Source organism: Coffea arabica, chromosome 7c (genome assembly GCF_036785885.1).
Source record: "Coffea arabica cultivar ET-39 chromosome 7c, Coffea Arabica ET-39 HiFi, whole genome shotgun sequence".
Classification (NCBI taxonomy): domain Eukaryota; kingdom Viridiplantae; phylum Streptophyta; class Magnoliopsida; order Gentianales; family Rubiaceae; genus Coffea; species Coffea arabica.
The window spans coordinates 17,771,808-17,792,553 of NC_092322.1; the positions used below are offsets into that span (position 1 = coordinate 17,771,808).

General features: G+C 31.8%; 1 protein-coding gene across 3 annotated transcripts; it reads left to right on the forward strand.

Moving 5' to 3' along the window:
- Positions 1–6,562: 6,562 nt before the first annotated feature.
- Positions 6,563–20,353, forward strand: LOC113699403 (fatty acid amide hydrolase-like). Of its 3 annotated transcripts, none has more exons than XR_003450425.2 (20): positions 6,563–6,852; positions 8,114–8,223; positions 11,351–11,411; positions 11,750–11,937; positions 12,120–12,249; positions 12,958–13,035; positions 13,160–13,307; positions 13,468–13,580; positions 14,852–14,927; positions 15,014–15,085; positions 15,190–15,277; positions 15,415–15,486; positions 15,626–15,706; positions 15,962–16,065; positions 16,162–16,254; positions 19,113–19,181; positions 19,331–19,395; positions 19,486–19,620; positions 19,710–19,805; positions 20,022–20,167. XR_003450425.2 is itself a non-coding variant. In XM_027219757.2 (20 exons), exons 1-20 carry the CDS (start codon positions 6,753–6,755, stop codon positions 20,082–20,084), a joined length of 1,869 nt encoding a protein of 622 aa, XP_027075558.1. In that variant the 5' UTR covers positions 6,564–6,752; the 3' UTR covers positions 20,085–20,353. The 3 variants fall into 3 exon arrangements, 2 of the variants coding, with proteins under 2 accessions (XP_027075558.1, XP_027075559.1); XM_027219757.2 differs by having other exon boundaries at positions 6,564–6,852; positions 19,559–19,620; positions 20,022–20,353; XM_027219758.2 differs by having other exon boundaries at positions 6,565–6,852; positions 15,190–15,241; positions 19,559–19,620; positions 20,022–20,353.
- Positions 20,354–20,746: the final 393 nt, after the last annotated feature.

The following is a 20,746-nucleotide window of genomic DNA, read 5'->3' on the forward strand; positions in this document are numbered from 1 at the left end:
TATGATCTTTTTTTTTTCAAGGATTCATATGATCTTTTTTGTCTAATTAATTGTCACTTTATCCAATTTATGCATTAATTTAAAGATTCACTTTATCCAATTTATATACTATGTTTTATCTATGTACATATCATTTGCTAATATCATAATATGTGTCTGTGTGCACGACATTATTTATATAAAATTTAATATGCTATCTATTTTTTTTTATTAATGGTTGTAATACACAAATAAATTATGAGTCATATAAGATGTTCGTCATTAGCTTAATATGATTTATTGTGATCAAAAGTTCATCTCTTTCCATCCAAATTAATGGTGCATATTACATGTGAATCTATATAAAACTTAGTATAAAATAAAATATCATTACATCATATAATCTTGCGAGAATTTGCTTAGTTAGTTGATAAAGTTTAAAAAATCTAAATTTTGAATCCGAGAAGCAAAAATATATATGGTCAAGTTATGCTTAGTTCATGTTTGGGTAGTTATATATATGTAGTCACAAAAATGTTAAATTACGCCTTTTGGCTTAGATTTTTTCCTCGTTGAGAAATAATCAACTCAGGAGGTAACTTGACTTATAAGAACAATAATTTGTCTATATAGGCTACCTAGATTGAATCTGCAAAACTTCACCAGCTATTAGAGTGAGCAACAAACTGAATTTTGTGGACCGGTATCTACTAGATTCCAATTAAAATTGAGATCAAAATTGGAAATTCAATTTGGCGGCCATTTCAGATTTTCGATTTCGGTTTTAACTAAAGACTTATTTCATTATTTTTTTTTGCATGCAATATAATAGTTGCCGTGTGTATTCTTATACCTAATTAATATATTTATAGGCCTATGTTACAACTTATTATGGATATATATGTACATATAGAAATTAAGTATCAACTATTCATTACATCATCAATTATGAATATTTAGATTACTGCCTTTCTCATGAAAAGAAAAAGAACACAAAAAAAAAAAAACTCTATTAGTCCAAAGTAATAATTTAGAGGGGCCAACCACAATCCAATTATATTGATCCATCTAAACTTGGCCACTAATAAGTAGATTTGAGTTTGTAATGAACTTTGAATGGGTTTAAATGGGTATCCAATTAAACCTATTTAATTGGTGGATAGTGGGTTGATTTGAATCGTTCATTTATACTCATTTAAAAATAATTATACATTTAAACTCAATTTTTAGTAGGTGTTAAGCAGATAAATTTGAATTTTCTACCAATCTAATAGCAATAAAATGTAATTATTTCTTATCAAACAACATGCGAAAAATTAAAAAAAGTAAGTGGAATTTCAAGTGAGTTATAAATAGATAATTGGGTATACCCATACCCATTTCTTAAATGGATTAACTCATTTTGACCTATTTATTAAATAGGTATAGATGGGTTGACCCAATTATGATCCAACCAAAGCTGTCCAATCTCCTATTTTGACATAATATGTAATGAAGTACATGAAGAATTGATAATCAAAACCTTAAAAAACTCAGATCTAATAATAGAAAAATTAAAAAAAAAAAAAGCTTCCTAAAACTCTCATTAGGGAATTCTATGAGAGAAGAAAACTATCACTAGATAAGTTTAAGAGAGAGAAAACTCTCACTAAAAAATTTTAAAAGAGACTTTATTCACATAAATGAAAAGAAACATGAGAGGCTCTTCTTATAGGCAAAGATCAGAAAAATCAATCTTTCTTTCATGCGAGAGTCCGAAGACTTTCTTGTTAGAGAGTTTTTAAGAAAGAGGGAAGAGAGCTTCTTACAAAGGAGGAAGAGAGTATGTACATGGTATTAGATATTAACTTAATTATTAGCATAGACAAAATCGATTAACCACAACCAATCTCGATATTTTGGTTAACCGCAAATAGATTTTTATGCTTTTATACCAAATAGGAAAATTGACAAAATCGATTAATTGATTATTTAAATCAATTTTTTATTTCAATTCAATTCGACTTCAATTTAGTGAATGTAAATTTGATTTCAATGTTCACTCTTTCTTCTCTCTAGAATTTATTTTCTCTTCCTTCTCTTTAAAATTCCTCCAATTAAAACCTCATTTGACCCTCCCATGGAGAGAGACTAGATAATCTAATCTTTCTCATAAGAGGGGACCCTTTCTGTAGTTTTATTTCATTTATTTGTTTAAATTCTCTCTCGGGGTTTTTAGTGAGAGATCGTTCTCTTATAGGATTTTCTAGTGAGAGATTATTTTTCTCTAAATTTTTTTAGGGAGAGCTTTATTCTCTCCAAGGATATCTTTGTTAGGGGTGATCAAAAGAACTGCGAGAGTAGGTAATCGAGAAAACTAAATTGGTCCAAACCAAAAAACTGGGTAATGATTCCGTAGTTTTCAAAATGGTTAAGTTGCCCGAACCTACTTGAAAATTTAGGTTAGGGTATGATTTTCAATTTTCAAAAATTACGATTACCCGAACCTACCCATATATATGTAAGGTTGGTTAAGATAACTAGTAACTAGACCCCAACTCATAATTAGTTAGTTATTCATTAATAATTTAAGTTACGAGACCCATGCTATTATATATTTTATTTTTCACAACTTACAAACTTGTATATTTAACCTTATCTTCAATTTGCTTTTTTCATTTCCTACATTCATTGCAAATAATTTCATTTACTCTATTACTCTATTTTTTTGTCTTTCTTCAAAATTTCTTTTCCTGTCTCATAAATTTTATCAACTTCACCGCTGTACTTTTTTTGTTTTTAAGTTTTAGAGATTACATGTTTGGTTGTGAAATAACTTGTCATCCTTAATAAAAAGTGAACTAACAGTTTTCAAAAAGTAGGGAAAATGAAAATAAATGTTCAGAATATTTTGTGTTTTAATTATCTATTGTGTTTTGATTTTCTATTTTGTTGGTGATTTTTTTTTAGATTTGTAAGATTAAACACTGTTATTAATTTGGATAATTGTTGTATTGTCTTTTTAGTTAATCTAATTCCATTTTTTTCACAAGTACAAGATAGTTAGATTACCACATATATTTATGTATATATATATATATATATATATATATATATATATATATATATATATATATCCAATCCTATCCTATAGGTTAATCGGAATTAGCTGTTAGGCGATTGAATAGGGTTAAGGTATGGAATGCAATTTTGCTGAACCTGTATTTGTTGTTAGGGTCAGCGAAATTGCAAGTAGACTGGTTGCCCAATCTGTGAACACTCCTAATCTTTGTGAGAGTGTTTTTTGTTTTCTTGTCCTTTTTTAGTAGATGAGATTAGAGATTTGGTAGATTTCAGAAGTCAAAACTGGAACTCAAATTCTCTTGAAGCAGTTTTTATCAACTCTGACTATTGAAAGCCGTGCACATAGATTTATTGGCTTGCAGTGATAGAATTTGGTGTATTTACGCCAAATTTGAAAATTGAAAAAATTTATCAATAATCTAAATTGATCTTAATTCAATTCGATTTTCAATTTAGTGAATTAAAATTTAAATTCGATCTTTGTAAATCGATTCTAATTGATTGTATTTAATGGATTAGCCGATAGATTTCACCCTTAAACACAATAACATAATTGCTATGGGAATATCACAAAAAAGATAAAGGAAAAGGCAAGCTGAGCCTTTTACCACAATTAATAGTTATTTTCACCTATAATGTTTGAGCCTAGTATATAAATATGGATTAATTTTTGCTACATTGACAATGCATACACTGTTAACGTTGGATGGATAATAACTATATATGTAACATTTGAATTTGAAATTCAACTTTTATACATATGTCATGAATTCAACGGTGATAGTGTATACATTATTAGTGTATATAAGATTTACTCTATAAATATTCGTATTACTCTTCTGTTTCATGCTTGTACACATGATTGAAAAATAATTTCATATTCTGTGCATTTCAAAAATATTTGAAAAATTCTCATAATTTTTAACTAATTTTATGAAACACGTAATAAAATTTTGATGTACTATACTTCACGAATCATACTTCAATTTTTGAAAGAATTTTAATATTTGAGTAAGGATCACGGCATACCTTCCAAATTATATACAATATAGCAACGATATATATCATGATTGTGAGAGATTTATGCATCTGAAAGTAATGAAGTGATGAAATTGTGATAAATGTAATATGTCTGGCTCCTAAATCCTTCCTTTTTGCTTGGTGATTCGGGTTTTGATTGAGGAACGGGGCTTGGTGTAAAAGTTAAAATTGGTTAGAATATATTACAATCTTTGAAAAGTATAATAATTTTATCCATCTTTTCAGTTTCATAATTTTTATTTATATTCGTGTATATTAGTATTATTCATATATAAGTTTAATTATATGCATAATTTTGTCAAACTCGTATTTTTATGCTAAATTATTAAATCTATTATTGGAAAAAATAGTATAATATACATACGTGTAATATCTCGTATCGTACCCGTCCCATATTTTACCAACAGCTGTAAGTTGGAAATAAAGAAGTATACAAAGAACTTATATTTTGGTTAAGGAAGAAAGTACAGAAAGAAGTAAAAAATTCAGTTCCCAAGCCTTAGGCATCCTTGTGGATGAGGAATGGAATTTCCTCAGTGCAACTGAGCACTAGATGCACAGTCTTTTTGAGCCTTTGCTCGCATTTGTAATTTCCTCGTTACAATGAATGAAATGATTCTACCGTTTCGAAAAAAAAAAAATTCTACTCTAGAATGAAATGATTCTACCGTTTCGAAAAAAAAAAATTCTACTCTAGAATAGAGGGCGTGACAGAAGCAATTATAAGTTTTCTTTATTTCATCTTTTTGATGCCACACCACCCATATCAGGTGGCAAATTAAGTAATTATAAGTTAACTATTCTCACAAATCTAATTAAAAAAATTGATGATGTATATCTTGGTCAAGAAAGTAAAACTGGGAGAAATTTCAATCTCTTTCTTTTGGTCAGAGAAGATGCTTTAATTGTGTCTATGATCTAAAAATAGGCAACTATACAGTTTTATAGGCACAAATGAATTAGGTTTGAATTTCAAAGTTCTTCTAGATTATCTCTAGCAAGAATTAGAGATGATAACCATATATATCCACCTCCTAATAAAGAGATTCTTCTACCCAAGCCATCAGCTGGAGAAAATCATTAGGTGCTGGATATATATAACAAAAGGTCCTGGGGCTCTTACTCCTGCAACAAGCACATAATAAGCTTTGATTACTTGCTAGGTTCCCCAAGCTAATTAAGTCCCTCCAGTGCATTGACCAGTGCTTACCCCCTCACACACAACAAGGTATAAAGGATAAACAACCGTAGAGTTTTCACTTCTCAAGAAAGCCGAAGACCTACGTCAATCACTTCGTTTGTTTGTCATTTGTCAATAGATTTGTTGAAATGGACAAGTTTCAACAAATTGTAATTATAGTCCCTTGTTTGTTTGGTTTAGACTCAGTCTCGTACCTTACTTATATGTTACTTTTAACACCTATGGTCCTTTATGTTTCGACTGTTTCTTAATCCAATCCAATACATTGAACTTTGACAAATTGTACCTACTATATATATCAAGAAAATCTTATATACATATATTGACATTATATACACTATCACTGTTAAATCCATGATACACGTGTAAAAGTTGAAATTCAAATTCAAATTTTATATAGTTGTCATTTATCCAAAATTGACAGTGTATACATTGTCATGTAAAAAAGATTAATTCATATACATTTGTATGCTCAAATGCTTTAAGGATGAAAGCATGAATTCCATTAGCATAAGTTACTAATTCATTGAAATTAAAGATGAGAAACTACCAATTAATTGTATGTTATGATGCACATGCATTTGTGGAAGATACAAATATGTCCTATAGTTGTATTTTATAAAGATTTGATGGACAAATACATTAAAGATTATACTTCTTACGATATATTATGCAGACAAACAAAGCTATCCTTGCAACAAGGTAATACAATGTATATTTTACATGAGAAGGTAATGCAAGTAAAATAACAATTATACATACTTACACACACAACAATCACACCTAATTCTTTCTCCTCATTTATTGCATGGTAATTCTGTAACTTTTCATTTAGGAACTTTATGCTTTAGTTACCAGATTGAATTTCTTAAGGACTTTTTCGTTAGAGATGATATGTATAATTACTTTAAAGATATTAAGTGAAACAAAACAAAGTAATGAACTAAATCGTAAATAACAAAAACTACAAGGGACCAAATTTACAATTCTTCCTTTTGAACATGACTTTCTTCCTAAGAAGCAAAGAATCTCTTTCACATTTCTGTTTTTTTCCCAACAGCCTCATTTATAAGAAACGGTAGATGTTGATGCAAGCAAGAAAGCTAGCAAGATGATTACTTTTTTTTTTTTTTTTTTGTCTTCGTTAATTAATATCTCGCCATCTCCGCCACACCAACTCTTCTGTAGTCTACCCCTTGAAGCCTCCCAACACCCCCCCACCCCCCCTCTTTTCCCCCACTCAAACTTGTATATATAGTTACATATATATAAGTGTGGCCTTGGGTAAATAAGAAGGTGTCTTTTTCTTGGAAAGTCTTCTTCTTCATCAACTCTTTTTTCTGCACATATCCCTCAACAGTACTGCTCACACATCACACACACACGCACACACACTGAACATTATGTGTGATTAGACAGGCATATATATACATATATAGCAGAAAAACGTTCCAATTATATTGGAATAATGGGATTTCTGAAAGATGAAGGCGTGGTTTACAAGCCCGTTGACAGTGTTGATCTTGGCCCTGACAGCAAGGAAGTTTATCTCCGAGCCAATGTTAAAGGTATGCATGAAACATTGAAACCACTTACACTCCATAAACTGTGTGTGTTTGTGTGTGTGCCCGTGAGTGTGTTGTGCTGTGTTTTTTTTTTTTAATAAAAAAACTCTGTATTTATAATGTTTTTGGGATGTAATTATGACAAATTAAAGAACTGATGAAGGATTTGGTATCTGATTGCTCTTGATTGATGATAAAGATTGATCAAGATAGATGGAATTGACTAGTATGCATGCACGTGCATTGCAAAGGATTGCATTTTCTTTCCTTTAATATAATATGAAATTATGAACTGTGTGGTCTAATGTGAAAAATCCTATAAATGTTAGGGGCAAATTTTTATTTGTAAAAGTATCTCTTTGAAAATTTTCAAGTTTATAAGGGACAAACTAGAATTTTCCTCTTCCTGTCCTCCCTCCCTAACTTTTTCCGTGGTTTTGGCTGATAATGGGATTAATTATCAAAATTTCCACCTTACGTTGAAATCTGTTCTATTCTTTTTATTTTTATTTTTTTGAAAAAAGTCAGTTCTATTTATATAATTATATTGCTGATATATATGGTAATCCCTCAAGCTAATCAAGTGCTAGAAGCAAGTACAATGTTGGGTGGTCCCTTTTTCCAGAGGAGGCTGGCGGCTCAAATGATGGAGCCTCATGACCAAGTTACAACTGGAAAGGAATTAGTTTACCATTTTATTTTTTGTCCAAAATTTGCTGGTTTTTTTTCTAGGAAAAGAAAAAAGAGAAAACCCTTAATTAAAACCAAGCCATTGTGTATCTCAATCCCTTTTTTTTTTTTTTTTGGCTTCAAATTGTAACATCAGAATTTAGAAGATGAACTTTGAAGGTGTAGAATAGACTACCATAGGGATATTCAGATTTTGGTTAGGCCAAGAATTGATGTCCGATTGAAAAGAATACGTGTCAATTTTGGCACGTTCTACATTTTTCAATACAATGTCAAAAAGGCATTTGGTATTATAAGTCATTGACTAACATTTTCATACACTGTTTACAACAGCTAATTTGTTTTGTTTAGTCTCCAATTTGAAATAAGAACTTAGTTTTTTTTTCTGTATTTTTTTTGGGGAAATAAGTTCTCAATTATTCATCTGCAATGTAATCGAGTTCAAACTTCTTCTTCTTTTTTTTTTTTTGTTTAATTAATTGTCACCTACTCTAATAGCGTTCAATTGACTCAAGTCTTTTTGCCAAAGGCCTTGTACCTTACTTCTGATTGACTTTGTATCATTATTGTGTAGCACCTCGAATGGCTGGCTTTCTAGTTAAAGTTTTTGCTTGGCTCTTGGAGTCGAGAATTTTTGGAGCTCTTATGTTATACATCCTCAAGAAAAACAATCTGATTCATAAGGTATCACTTCTTTTCTTGATTGGTTTTAGTAGCTAGCTCAAGTATATAAAAGTGTTAATCTACTGACAAAAAATATTTTGTTGACTGACAAAATAGTAATTAAGTTGACTGAATGGCTAATCTTTCTGAATCTCTCTTTGGAACTTCCTTCTAAGTTTTGTCAAGCAGATTATATTAGACAATTTCCAACAATCTCATTAATAAAATTCTTTATTTTTTTATCAAATAAAATTAATTTTTACTGTGTTTTACAATAAATTATGCCGGTCCTTAAAATTTTAAAGTACATTTTAACTCATTAATTCTTAACTTTAGAAGTCGGCCAATTTACAGTGGACAGAATATCATTTTGGTCCATTAAAGTGGACAAAACCTGAAGTGAGAAAACTTTAATTTAAAGAAAAGCATATCCAGATACTTAATATTCTTTTTTTTTTCATTATAGTTAATTACTTTGAAGGCTTTATTGCACCTTCCCCCCCTATAATTATGGGTGAGTTGCAGTTTACCCCGTTTGAGTCCGCGAAATATACAAACTACTCCTGATGACTAAACGCTTCTAGACATTTAACGGTCCAAATGCTTCATTAATGTGTTGGACAAATGTGTCTTTGCCTTATTTGTTTTTCTATTAAGTCTCACTTTCGTTTTCCTTTTCTCCTTTTTTCCTTTTTTTTAAACCTTTTTCCTCTTCATTTTCTAATGCCACTAATGCCTTTTGTTTTGTCCTAATATGCATATAATTTTTTGACTTGCTGTAGCTTACCCTCTCATTCTTACTGTAGCTTGTGCCATATCTATTTTGTATACATCACCAGCTTTTTTTCTTGTTGAAAACATAATTACTAATTTATTGGGATGCATTAATTGTTAATAAAATATAGAAATTGCATAAAGTAACTTTTCTAGTTTATAATAAAAAAAATAATTGATTGGTCATAACATAGAAATTTGATAAAATATAGGGTTAACCACAAAAACTCCCCCTAAGGTATACCACTTTTGCACTTTAACCCCTAACATTATTTTTTCTCACTTTATGTCCTAAACCGTTAGTCAATTCTAACATTGTGTAATGGTAATGTCAAAAAGACATTCATACCCCTAACAGCTAACTATGGTAAATTTCCTTAAAGTATAGTTTGTTTTGTGCTGTATCCCATAACATCATTTTTTTTTATCAATTTGTTTATTTATTATAAAAATCATTAATGAACTCCAATATTTGATAACACCCAGACCTAATAATAAAAAATAAAAAAGCAAAAAAAATAATAAATAATAATAATTTATATATATATGGTTCTAGTTAAATTTCATTTCGTAATTACACCTTTTTTTTAGATTGAGGAGAATATCTTGCTAATTTGATTCAATAGTGGGAAAAAGCAAACAAAAAATATTATTAAAAAATTAATATTTGAAAAATATTTTTAAAAATCTAAAAATGATTGGAATATTGTCAGTTTCTCTTTAGAAATGTGTATATAACTAAAATTTTCTTTTAATAGCTATAGTTTTTTTTATATAAAAGTATACATTTTTTTACTGATAATACTAAAAAAGAGAAACATGGTTGATTTGGAGTTCAAAATTTTCAGAGTTTTTCCTTTAATATACCATGCTTAGATGCTATTAAAATTTATTTGAATTGCTAAATTTTTCTAAAAAACTTTTTTATCACATGTATGTTGAGTGGCTCAAAATATTAGAGTTAACTAATGGTTTTAGAGATGAATAGACAAATTGAAAGAAAAATGATATTAGCGAAGAAAATATAAAATAGCTATACTTTAAAGGGGATTTACTATAATTAACCCTTAGGGGTATCAACATCTTTTTGCATTTCTGATATGCAATGTTAGAGTTGACGAACGGTTTAGTAGATAAAGTGAAAAAAATATAACGTTAGGGGATAAGGTGCAAAACTGGTTATACCTTAAGGGGGAGTTTTTATAATTAATCCTAAAATATTTTTACTTCATACGTATATTTAATTTCTTCTACTTGTGATAATTAAATATTGTAACAAGAAAAATAAAAATATACATAAATCATGAAAAAGAAGAAAGAAAGAAGGAAAAATAAGGAAAAATTTCAAGTGAAATATACTACTGAATATTTAATTTCTATTTGTTTTAACAATTAACCCATAATAGGAATTACTTCTATAAATGGGCGTTACTCTTTCATTTCTCATGATGAGTTATCATGATTAACTATTTTTCAGATGAAAATAAGAGCATTTAATTAAGTTTGAAAAGAAAATCTTTATAGGGATAAAGAAGAATGGAAGAAGAAAAATGAAAGTATTTGGTGCCACTAGGGTAAACTTGGTTAAGAATTAAGTATCATAGGGTATGATTATCTTTTCGCAATCCCCGTACAATGAAAATAAAGTTACATTTTTATTTGTTGGTCATCATGGATAATATGTAATATGTAATTAAGCATATTCTGAATGTTTTCTCTGCAAAATCAATACTGATAGATGCATTGCAAAATTCTCTTTAATTTGGCCAACTTTTTTTTTTATTATTATTTGGAAGCAATCTATTAGCTTAAGAAAGTAAGGTAATTGTCATTGCACTGGAAACTTTTATTTGTGAAGGATATGTCAAGAAAGTGAATAATTATTTGGGCATTGTAAAACCAAAACTCTTGATATGTATGGATTATACACTGAAAAGTGGAAATACTAACTACACACAAGCTGTCTTATTTGTTTAAGGCACAGTGAAAATTCTTGGTTTTCTTGTCTTCTTTTGAATACCCCATTATTTCGAATATATTTGATTTTACCTTAAATACATTCCAATCATCAGTTACTATTTTAAGTTCAATTTATTTCACATACATCATAGTTCATCTCACAACAATGCTACACAATTAGTTTAAAATATTTTTCCAGAGAATATTGGATCCAAACAAATATTAAATCATTTCGTATTCTTTTCTCATTGTTGGAGATTTCACACCCCTTTCTTTTCTTTTGTAAGTTTGTCAAAATATCTTGCATCACTTTAAACTTTTGAGTAGAAGCATCAGTAAATATAGCCTTATACTAAAAGACTTCTTGTTGCATTGTGGTCCTTTTAGTTAGCTAACACAGGCCAGTATTTTGCAGCTAGTTTCATTTGCGGAGTTGCAAGAATCACCTCTTTTTGTGCCATTGCACCCTCATGAAGGTTGGTACTTACATGCATTTTACTTTGCATTGGAATTAGTCCTTTAAGATAGAAGAAATGTATATGTCAAGAAATACTGAAAGTGATATGCAATGGTTCCATTGCCCGTTAGTATTTAGTCTGGTTTTGTTACTTTCGTGTCTATCACAAGTGACAAAATTAGGGGGAATAAGGAGTATGTATACCTGTACACATAGAAACCCTGAAAAGCTCTTTTTTGTATCCTCTAATCATTCCAATTTTCGTGGTCACAGTTATTTGTTTGAAAGGATGTGTACTTTTCACATTAAACTGAAAGAAGCTGTATGCTTGACTCTGAATGCAAACTTTTCTGGCAGGGCATGGTGAAGAAGAAAAATGCACCAAGCCTGATCATCTTTCTCCTGTGGAACAAGTTCAATTGGCTACTGATTGTCTTCAAACTTCAGAGGAAATGAATAAAATTAATCCAAAACTTAGTTTTCAACGCTGGACAATACTGGATTATTCAAGAAGATATATGTCTCAAGAAGTAACTCCTGTCATGGTATTATTGGATCATCCTTTTCACAACTGTCAATATGAATTTCTTGTATAGTCAGTCAGAAAAACAAATCTCAAGTCCATTTTCTCTGTCTCTAATTTTACTCCAGCATTCTTCTTAATTGTCATCATGTATATAATACTCATCCGTTCAATTCTAGGTAATTCATTGTTTCTTTCTTTCAGGTAGCAAAGAAGTTTATAGCAGCTGTGAATGAATCATCCAAGCCTTTACGACCTATGTCATTCTTTATTGATTTCAATCCTGAAGATATATTACAACAAGCTACCGAATCAACTCATCGGTATGAACGAGGTATGCATTCTTGTCTGTATTCGAAAGGTGAACATGGTTTATTGCCACATATTGCAATGTCTTGATGTCTTCAGAGTTTCAAGGATTGCAGATTTTTATGCAGTAGGAAAATTGACTGGCTGGAATCCAGAAAAGATGTTTCTGTCCATTGTTAATTAATATCAGGATTATATCAAAGTTCTTGTACTGTAACTGTGTAGTTCAATTTTTATTTTCTTGACAAAATTGTTCGCCTTTACAGAAATTTCAGTTATACAAGTAAGCACTGCCACAGACTTATGCCCCGAAGTTTAAAAATTAACAATTTTGTTCTAATCAAACTTTTTCTGTTTCAACACCTTATGCTTTCACTGCATTTTTGTTTTGGCAATAATTTTCATCATAGCAGAAGCCCCTTTGGATGAGCAGCTAAATATATATTCTGATTGAGTCTTTCACTAATGAAATCTGGTATAACTGGTTAGAATTGTCAGGCAAATTTCCTTATGATACTAATTTCAAACTACAATATCATTTGGTGATTATACAGGTTATCGGATCCTTCATTTCTGCAGAAAAATTGAGCATAAGAAGCTTTGTTACATACTCTTACTGTTCATGATTTGTAAAACTGGTTCATTGATTTGAATGTATGAGTACTGAAACAAAGTCCTGTCTTTGAATTTTTGGTAAATTTTACCTTTTTATTGCGAGTAACTTCTGTTTCAGGTGAGCCAATATCTGTTCTAGATGGAGTTCTGATTGCCATTAAAGATGAAATAGATTGTCTACCATATCCAACCACAGGTTTGTCTTGTCTCCGCATCTGACTTTTAACCATTAGAGAAATGTTATAAACTTTATTCCTGAAAATTATGATTGAATGAGCATTACTCAAGCTTTGATTTCATTGACAAAATGGCCCTTATAGGAGGTACAAAGTGGCTGCACAAAGTAAGACCGTGCATTGAAGATGCCTGCTGTGTTAAACGCCTAAGGTCATGTGGTGCCATTCTGGTCGGGAAAACAAACATGCATGAGCTTGGAGCTGGAACCAGTGGGATAAATCCTCATTATGGGTAAGTACAAAATCCCATATTTCACTCATTATAGAAATCTGGCTTTACTTGTTTTAGTTGTTACCTTGAATCAATATTGATTTTCTTGATTGATAAAAATAGTCTTCCTTTTTTCCTTTTTGAAATTAGGAAATTTGCTGATTTTGTATGATTGATATAGGACAACACGAAATCCATATGACAGCAGCAGAATTGCTGGTGGTTCTTCTAGTGGATCTGCTGCTGTGGTATGTGCAGGACTATGCCCTGTTGCTCTTGGTGTTGATGGAGGAGGTAAAACTTGATCATGTTCTACTTCTCTTTTTTCTTACTAAAAATTACTATAGGTATCCACAATTTTAACAATCCAACTGCCTGAAAGATTTGAAATAAGACGCCATTAGATATTAGCCATGTCTAATCAAATTTAAGCAGCAACTATCTACTCGGCTCTTACTAGTTTTTACGATGCTAAGTTGTCCTACTTGTAGCTTGGCGCACTTCTTAAGATAGAAAATTTTGTAAAAATGAAAGATCCCAACAAAGGCATGGTCAATTTAAAACGTTGAAAGGGGAAATAAAAAATACATATTGGTTCTAAATTACAGAGCCTGCTTCAGCTAATACTACCTGTTCCACCCTAGACTTATGTGTAAGCGCAAAGAAAAGCTAAAAAACCAAGTAAAGGTTTCCTGGGAAGAGTAGACAATTGATATCAAGAAAATGCAGTTGATTATGCCCCTCAAAATGTGAACCATCTTGAATATTCAAAAATGGTGCTATGTGGCTCTAAAGTATTAACTCTTAAGAACCAAATATCCTAGCAATATGATCAGCATAGAAAAAATGTTTGAAATAATTAAAACCATCAACTATTTCATTATTCCCATGACATTGTAATATCAATAGAGACTTTACCAGTATCAAGTCTATAGCCTTGCGTTTCTGCCAATATTTATTCAGATGCCCATGGTGCAAATCTTAACTCACTTATTTAAGCTGTATCGACACTTTTAGAGTTGATTTATTGAATCCTTTCCTCAATTAGATTCTCTCAGATGTCACCCTTAGCAGTCCAGATTGCTCCATTGCATTCTGCTTTTGATGTTCTTATCCTCTACTTTTAACACTGGATATTATTTTACAGTCTCGTGAACCAGCAAACGTCATGCTCTTTTGTTTGAATAGATCATTTTCTTTGCTGTATGGAAAAGAACCAGTATATATATGTATTTCACACCATAGATATTCTCTATCTGTGTCAAATGAGTTGCTAAGAAGGGAGACATCAAAATTCAATGAATTTGATCCTATGTTCTACCTTGCTTTAGCCACATCTTGTAGTGATTCAACTTTCATATCATTCTAGAAAATGTTACTGGTATGGAGATTAATCATTTCTTCTTTTGTTCCAGTTTTTGTGGGAACTGAAATTTTATGTCTTTCATTCCAGTTGTATACAGTTTATTATTACATCAGTCTGTTTGTTTGTCATCTGTCTTAGAATGTTCTTCTTCTTTTTGAAATTAATGTAAGTTTTTGTGTCACTTTCTCTGCTTGATTAGGATCCGTACGAATGCCGGCTGCTCTCTGCGGTGTTGTTGGTCTCAAGCCAACATTTGGACGTGTACCACACTCGGGGTATTTTCTATTTATCATATCTGTTGACCTCATCAATTTCTCAGAAAATTTGGTTTCATGATAGTTGATCCAAAATGTGATTTCAGTGTTCTCCCTCTGAACTGGACAGTTGGGATGGTTGGGATACTAACTGGTACAATTGAAGATGCACTTATAGTGTTAGTAATCTTAATCTCCTCTTTCCAAGTCAGATTACATTCACTCCCATGAACACTTTCTTTTTTTTTTTAAATGACTTTGAATGCCAATTTACAATTTCCAGGTATGGAGCTATCAGTGGCCCAATATCATCAGATCAATCTGCTCAAGTAATGGTATGTGGAGATATTACTTCACATTCAGACGCGGAGGTTAAGCTCTGCATTGTTTTCTGATTCGCAACAAGTTTGTTAATTCAGCAAAACAAGTGACCATTTGATGGACAATTTAGTCAGATCAACTGAATTTTGACCTTTTTGGTTCTTCTTTCTTTTGGAGAATGTACCAGTCTAAAGTATGTTTTCCATTACTTAAGGCACCAGAGTGCAGATCTGACATCAAACTGGCAAAATATGGAGAGGTTTGTTTTCCACGAATTTTATTAACAGTAGATCAATTTTTTTTCTGTCTTAAGGTGGATGTTACTTTTATAAATTATCTTCCACATCCAGAAGTCATGATTAATTGCTTATGTTATTACTCATGGTTTCTTGATTTAGTGGTTCAATGACTGCACTGATGACATAAGAGTCTGCTGTTCAAATGCTTTGGCCAAATTATTTGATGTCTATGGTTGGAAGGTACTGATAATGCACTGCTCTTTACATAAGTGTGAGTGTTTATTATGCTTGCATATAAAGGCGCTCAATCTTTCATACTCTACATTATCTTTCTTCCAAAGACTTCTACAAATGATTCCAATGTATCCCATATGAAATCACAGATGAAGAGTTGATATATCATAAAGCCGCTACTGTTTTCTTCATATTTGATCATATTAATTTCAGAGTTTAAATGCTAGCTTCCTGACATATTCAAGCTTTCTTCTCTGCCAGACGATAGAGGTTACCATGCCAGAGATAGAGGTGATGCGTCTAGCACATTACCTGACCATTGGCTCTGAATGTAGTACCTCAATTGCTTGTCATCTGGAAAAGTTGTACGTATTTTCAATTATTAATATGCCATTTGTATCACTACTCATTTGATATAATGCTAAATATGCAAGGCTGACTTTTGGGATCAATCCTATCAGGGATATGGCAGAATTGGGATGGGATGCTAGGGTAGCACTTTCCGTCTATGGTGCCTTCAACAGCAGGGAGTACTTGAACGCCCAGATGATTAGGTAATCCAACCTTACTGTTTAAATCTAAATTGGATGATAACTGTTATTCATATCATCAAAATTGTTTAATAATAGATGAGCATGTTACCAAATTTTTTTAGACTCATTGTGAAGATTTATGCTTCTTAATCTATCAAAATCCTGAAAAGCCAATAGGCATGTTTTGTGTCAGCTTCCCTCCTACGGTATCAAGGTCTTTAGTGGCTGCAAAAATTCTTTCTTTAAGAGGTATCAGACCTTGACTAGAATGGAATATCCTAATAGTTGTGGAATTTTGAGCTTATAAAACCTGTGGTAATTTTTCTTTTATCATAGATTTAGCCTGACTATGAAAAAAGTAGGGGTTTATCACTTTAATGTTCAACCTGCCTGGTCATACCTTATGTCTCTAAGTTAAGATAGATTAAGAAGATGATGTTATGATAGTTTGACAATAAAGAGAAAGGCTCCTTATTAAGGTTGAAAAAAATGTATCTGCAGTACACTCAGATATTGAGGATAAGCAGTTGAACTAACTTAAGCAATCCCCTGTTGCTAGCTCTTCTTGTTTTGTTGGTGGTGTTGGTCCCGTGCTGGTTGATAAAGCAATTTGAAGCATTGTGTAAATTATAGCAAGACTATGTTCTAGTGATTGTTTAGTTGATCAAATAAACAAGGTTAAATTTTTTGAATTATAGAAAGCAAATTTTGTTAACATCAAATAGATCCTAGTAGTCAGATTATATAAAGGTAACTGAATGGAAGGAAGACTAGTTATAAAATCCAAATCAGTCATTCTCTTGGGGTGTGACTGACTGATACTTGAATAGCATATCATATGGAGCATGAAACAGTTCATATTGTTTTAGCTTTTTTGGAATAATTTGAACTGTGGATTTCAAACAATATTGCTTTTCCGGACAGATTCAATCAGGAAAACAATTGGAACACACTCTGCAGTATATGTTAAAGCAAATCACTCCATTACTATAGATTTCATAACTTAAGCCAAGAGATATAAATTTATAGAACTACTCTATACAGGGTTTATATTGCAAGTATGAAGAACTACTCTGACTTAAAAAAATGTCAAGTACAAAGATGTCTGTGGATCAAATGTCAGTTGGCAGCTAAGAGGAACTATATATACATTATACATTGTGGTGCATCTTGAATCAGCGAAGTGAATATTCTTCCCAGGAGTGCCATTTAAGTTTCTCAGGGAAAGAGTGTATTTATTCTTGTCCGATACAGTGGAAAGCATTGAACCATGCACTGGAAATGCTATGGTTATGCCCACACAAGTTATTTATGTTCATTCTATGAAAGCATTGTATACCTCATCTAGCTCAACTTGATCACAACTCGTTGCCTGAAAAACCAAAGAAATTATGTCAACGCAGCAGTTCTCTGTTTGAAGTACAGCTCAGATCAACTGCATGTTGTTTTATTTTTATTTTTTCACAAAATCAATTCTAGAGTGATGAAATATCATTGATGTCTTCTTCCATAGAGGAACATGATTTCTTACGTGCTCTAATAATGTGGTTATAAAGTGGCGTACAGTAAATGTGGTAACTAGCCTTGCTGAATGTAGATTTGAAGGCTTGCCATGAATTTATACTGTGATCTTGTTCAGCAGCCTTGTGCAGTAAAAAATCATAAATGCCTTTGCCTGTTCATTGGGTGTATTTGATCCCTCCCTCTTCTTCTTTCACATGCCAGCTATCTTCAAGATAAAATCCCATTTTTCTATCTAGACTAAACCTTTTCAGTTTCTTGCGAACCATGTGCTCCTGGATAACTCTGTGGTACTAACGGCTTCCATCTGTCATTGTGCCCTATTAGAGATTGTCTTCAGAGAAGCACAAACACATTAGACTACCAGACTGATGATTTAACAGTCTGGAAACTTCTGCCATCTTTCAAAATTGACTTTACGAATGGAATTGGTGGCAGAGTAACACCATTAGGATCCCGTTGCTAGGTAGGCATTTCACAAAATTTGACCGACAAGATATCAGACAATAGGCTCTATTTGTTGCAGATAACATGGTGCAGTGAAACTATTGCCCACAATCTTTGGAAATTGTCGGATGTATATTATTTTTCCTTTTTGAAACATGCTTACCCTATAAATCACATTGGAAAGGAGGAAATGGACACATAGGATTAAAGCAGATAATTGAAGTGTACTTGGAAAAATCATGGACTCTGACAAATCCTCAACATGTTGACACAGATTTTGACCCTTTGTTCTTTTAGTTGTAAACTACGCTTTCCACAACATTATTCTTGGTTGAACCTATAAAATCCTTTTAAGGACTGCTTCTTGAGGATTTCAGTTTGTTCCCACTTCCCAATTCAGTCTTGTTCTTAAAACTAGTCTCTTTTAGGCTATTTGCTCTTGCCCATGCTCTTTCATAACCAAGAGGTATCCACTCCTGTCAAGGAGCTTCCCTTGTTCCTTCCTGGACTAGTGTTTCTTGTGGTACATAAACAAGCTTGTCACTAGATAATGCTTTGTTAGACAGATCAGGAAATGTAGAGTCAAACCTCTAATTGACATATTTATTCACCTTATAAAGCTTTAATTTTCGGTGAACCTTGAATTCAACTAAAATGTAAGTCCCTTTACTGTACTTTAATTTTTTCCCCAATAGGATTCGTCTAGTTCTTAGGACCTATTCCTTCTTGTTTGCTGGAGTTTCAGAATAATTCATCTGCCTTTCACCATGTAGCAAGAGATCTATGTTTGTAACATTTAGGCAAAATTTTTGCTCAGGCTCCCATGGGAAAAAAGCGGTAGCCCATAATAATAGATACTTGCGAGTGACTATTTAAAGTATTTGTACTGAATTGTCTTTCACTATCTACAGGAACCGGCAGCTGCAGTTTTACATGAAAATATTTGCCAAGGCAGATGTCATAGTTACACCGACAACTGGGTACATTTTTCATTTGAAAAGAAGCTATGCTCTTTTTTGTTTCTAAGCAGCTAATTATGCAGATATAAAAGAAGAAGTTTTTGTGCTAAAATTCTTATGACTTCCATATTATCTATGTACATGTCCTTCAACATCCATTCATCTGGCAGTGTAACAGCATATCCAATAAAGGATGATGTTTTGAAGACTGGAGAGTTGGATTACATAAATGGAGGTTTGAAGTGACTGACTTACACTTGAATCCAATTTCTTTGTTATGTTTCGTTATTTGATCATCCATTTTGCATTCTTACTACTGTAATAGGCATGAATTGGCTAATTTTCTATCCAAAAAAGAAAAGGGGGCAGAAATCTTATCTTGGACTTTATCATTTCAGCCGCACTAGTTCGATATCAGATAGCAGGGAACTTCTTGGGATTGCCTGCAGTGACTGTTCCAGTATGTATTGAAATGTTTTTTTTTGTGCCATCATTCCAAATTCATCAATTCTTCTTTATAGGCATTTCAACAGAGTTTCTTTTGTATAGGTTGGATATGATAAATCAGGACTGCCAATTGGTCTTCAATTTATCGGGAAGCCATGGTCCGAATCTCTGTTAATCCATGTAGCCTTCGCAATGCAAGTAAGATTTCATTCTTATTTTGGTCTAGCATAATGTTGATAAACATTTTCAGCTAAGTTACTTGTGTAAATCGCAGCTCTCTATTTGACGTTTTAAATTCTATTCGTACTTTTCTTGTTCAACAACAGACAATGAATGGTTTTACTACCCCTTGAATGTTCATTTACTCTGAAGTTATGCTCTTTGTAATCATGTGAGACTTTTATTGGTTTTCAGGCACTATGCATATCAGATTACAGAAGGCCAGAAATTTTCTATGATTTGCTAAGCAAGGATTAAGTCAATCTTGACAGAATTCTACATGTACTGGCCTTCTCATTTCCAGGAGATTAACGAAGTATTACCAAGATAAAAGCAGTAAAGGACAGGTTAATTAGTATCTATCTCTTCTAGAGTAAAGGACAGATAAATCAATGTTCTTTGGTATGCCTGTGATATATATGCATTTATTGTGTCCTGTTTTTATACATTTCCAAGTCTTTTTCTTACATGTAATGCTACTTTTTGTCACTGTTTTGAAGTATATCTACCAAATGTTTATCTTAAAACTGGATGGTAATGCGTACTTTATTGAATAGAAATGTGCACTTTAATAAGCAGCAATGTGCATTAACCAAGTAGTGATTATAGGGGCTTCATTTGTTATAAATTCATAATCTTAGAATGTATTATAAGGTGGCTTAAAGGCAATGATTTTTAGAAGAAATTATTAAATCACTAGCCATTTGGATTCATAAAATAAGAATAATAATGGAGTGTCTGAAGCTAAATATGGAGTTCTAATGTCAGTGGCTCATTCTAATTCACCTATTTTCCTCATTTCAAATTCCTAAAACTTGTTAGTTTCAAAAACTCATTTTCCCCAAAAATCCCAATTTCGAGGTTTACTTGAAGATGCATAATGCTCAAGTTCAACAGCCTAATTCCAGTGGGCGATGAAA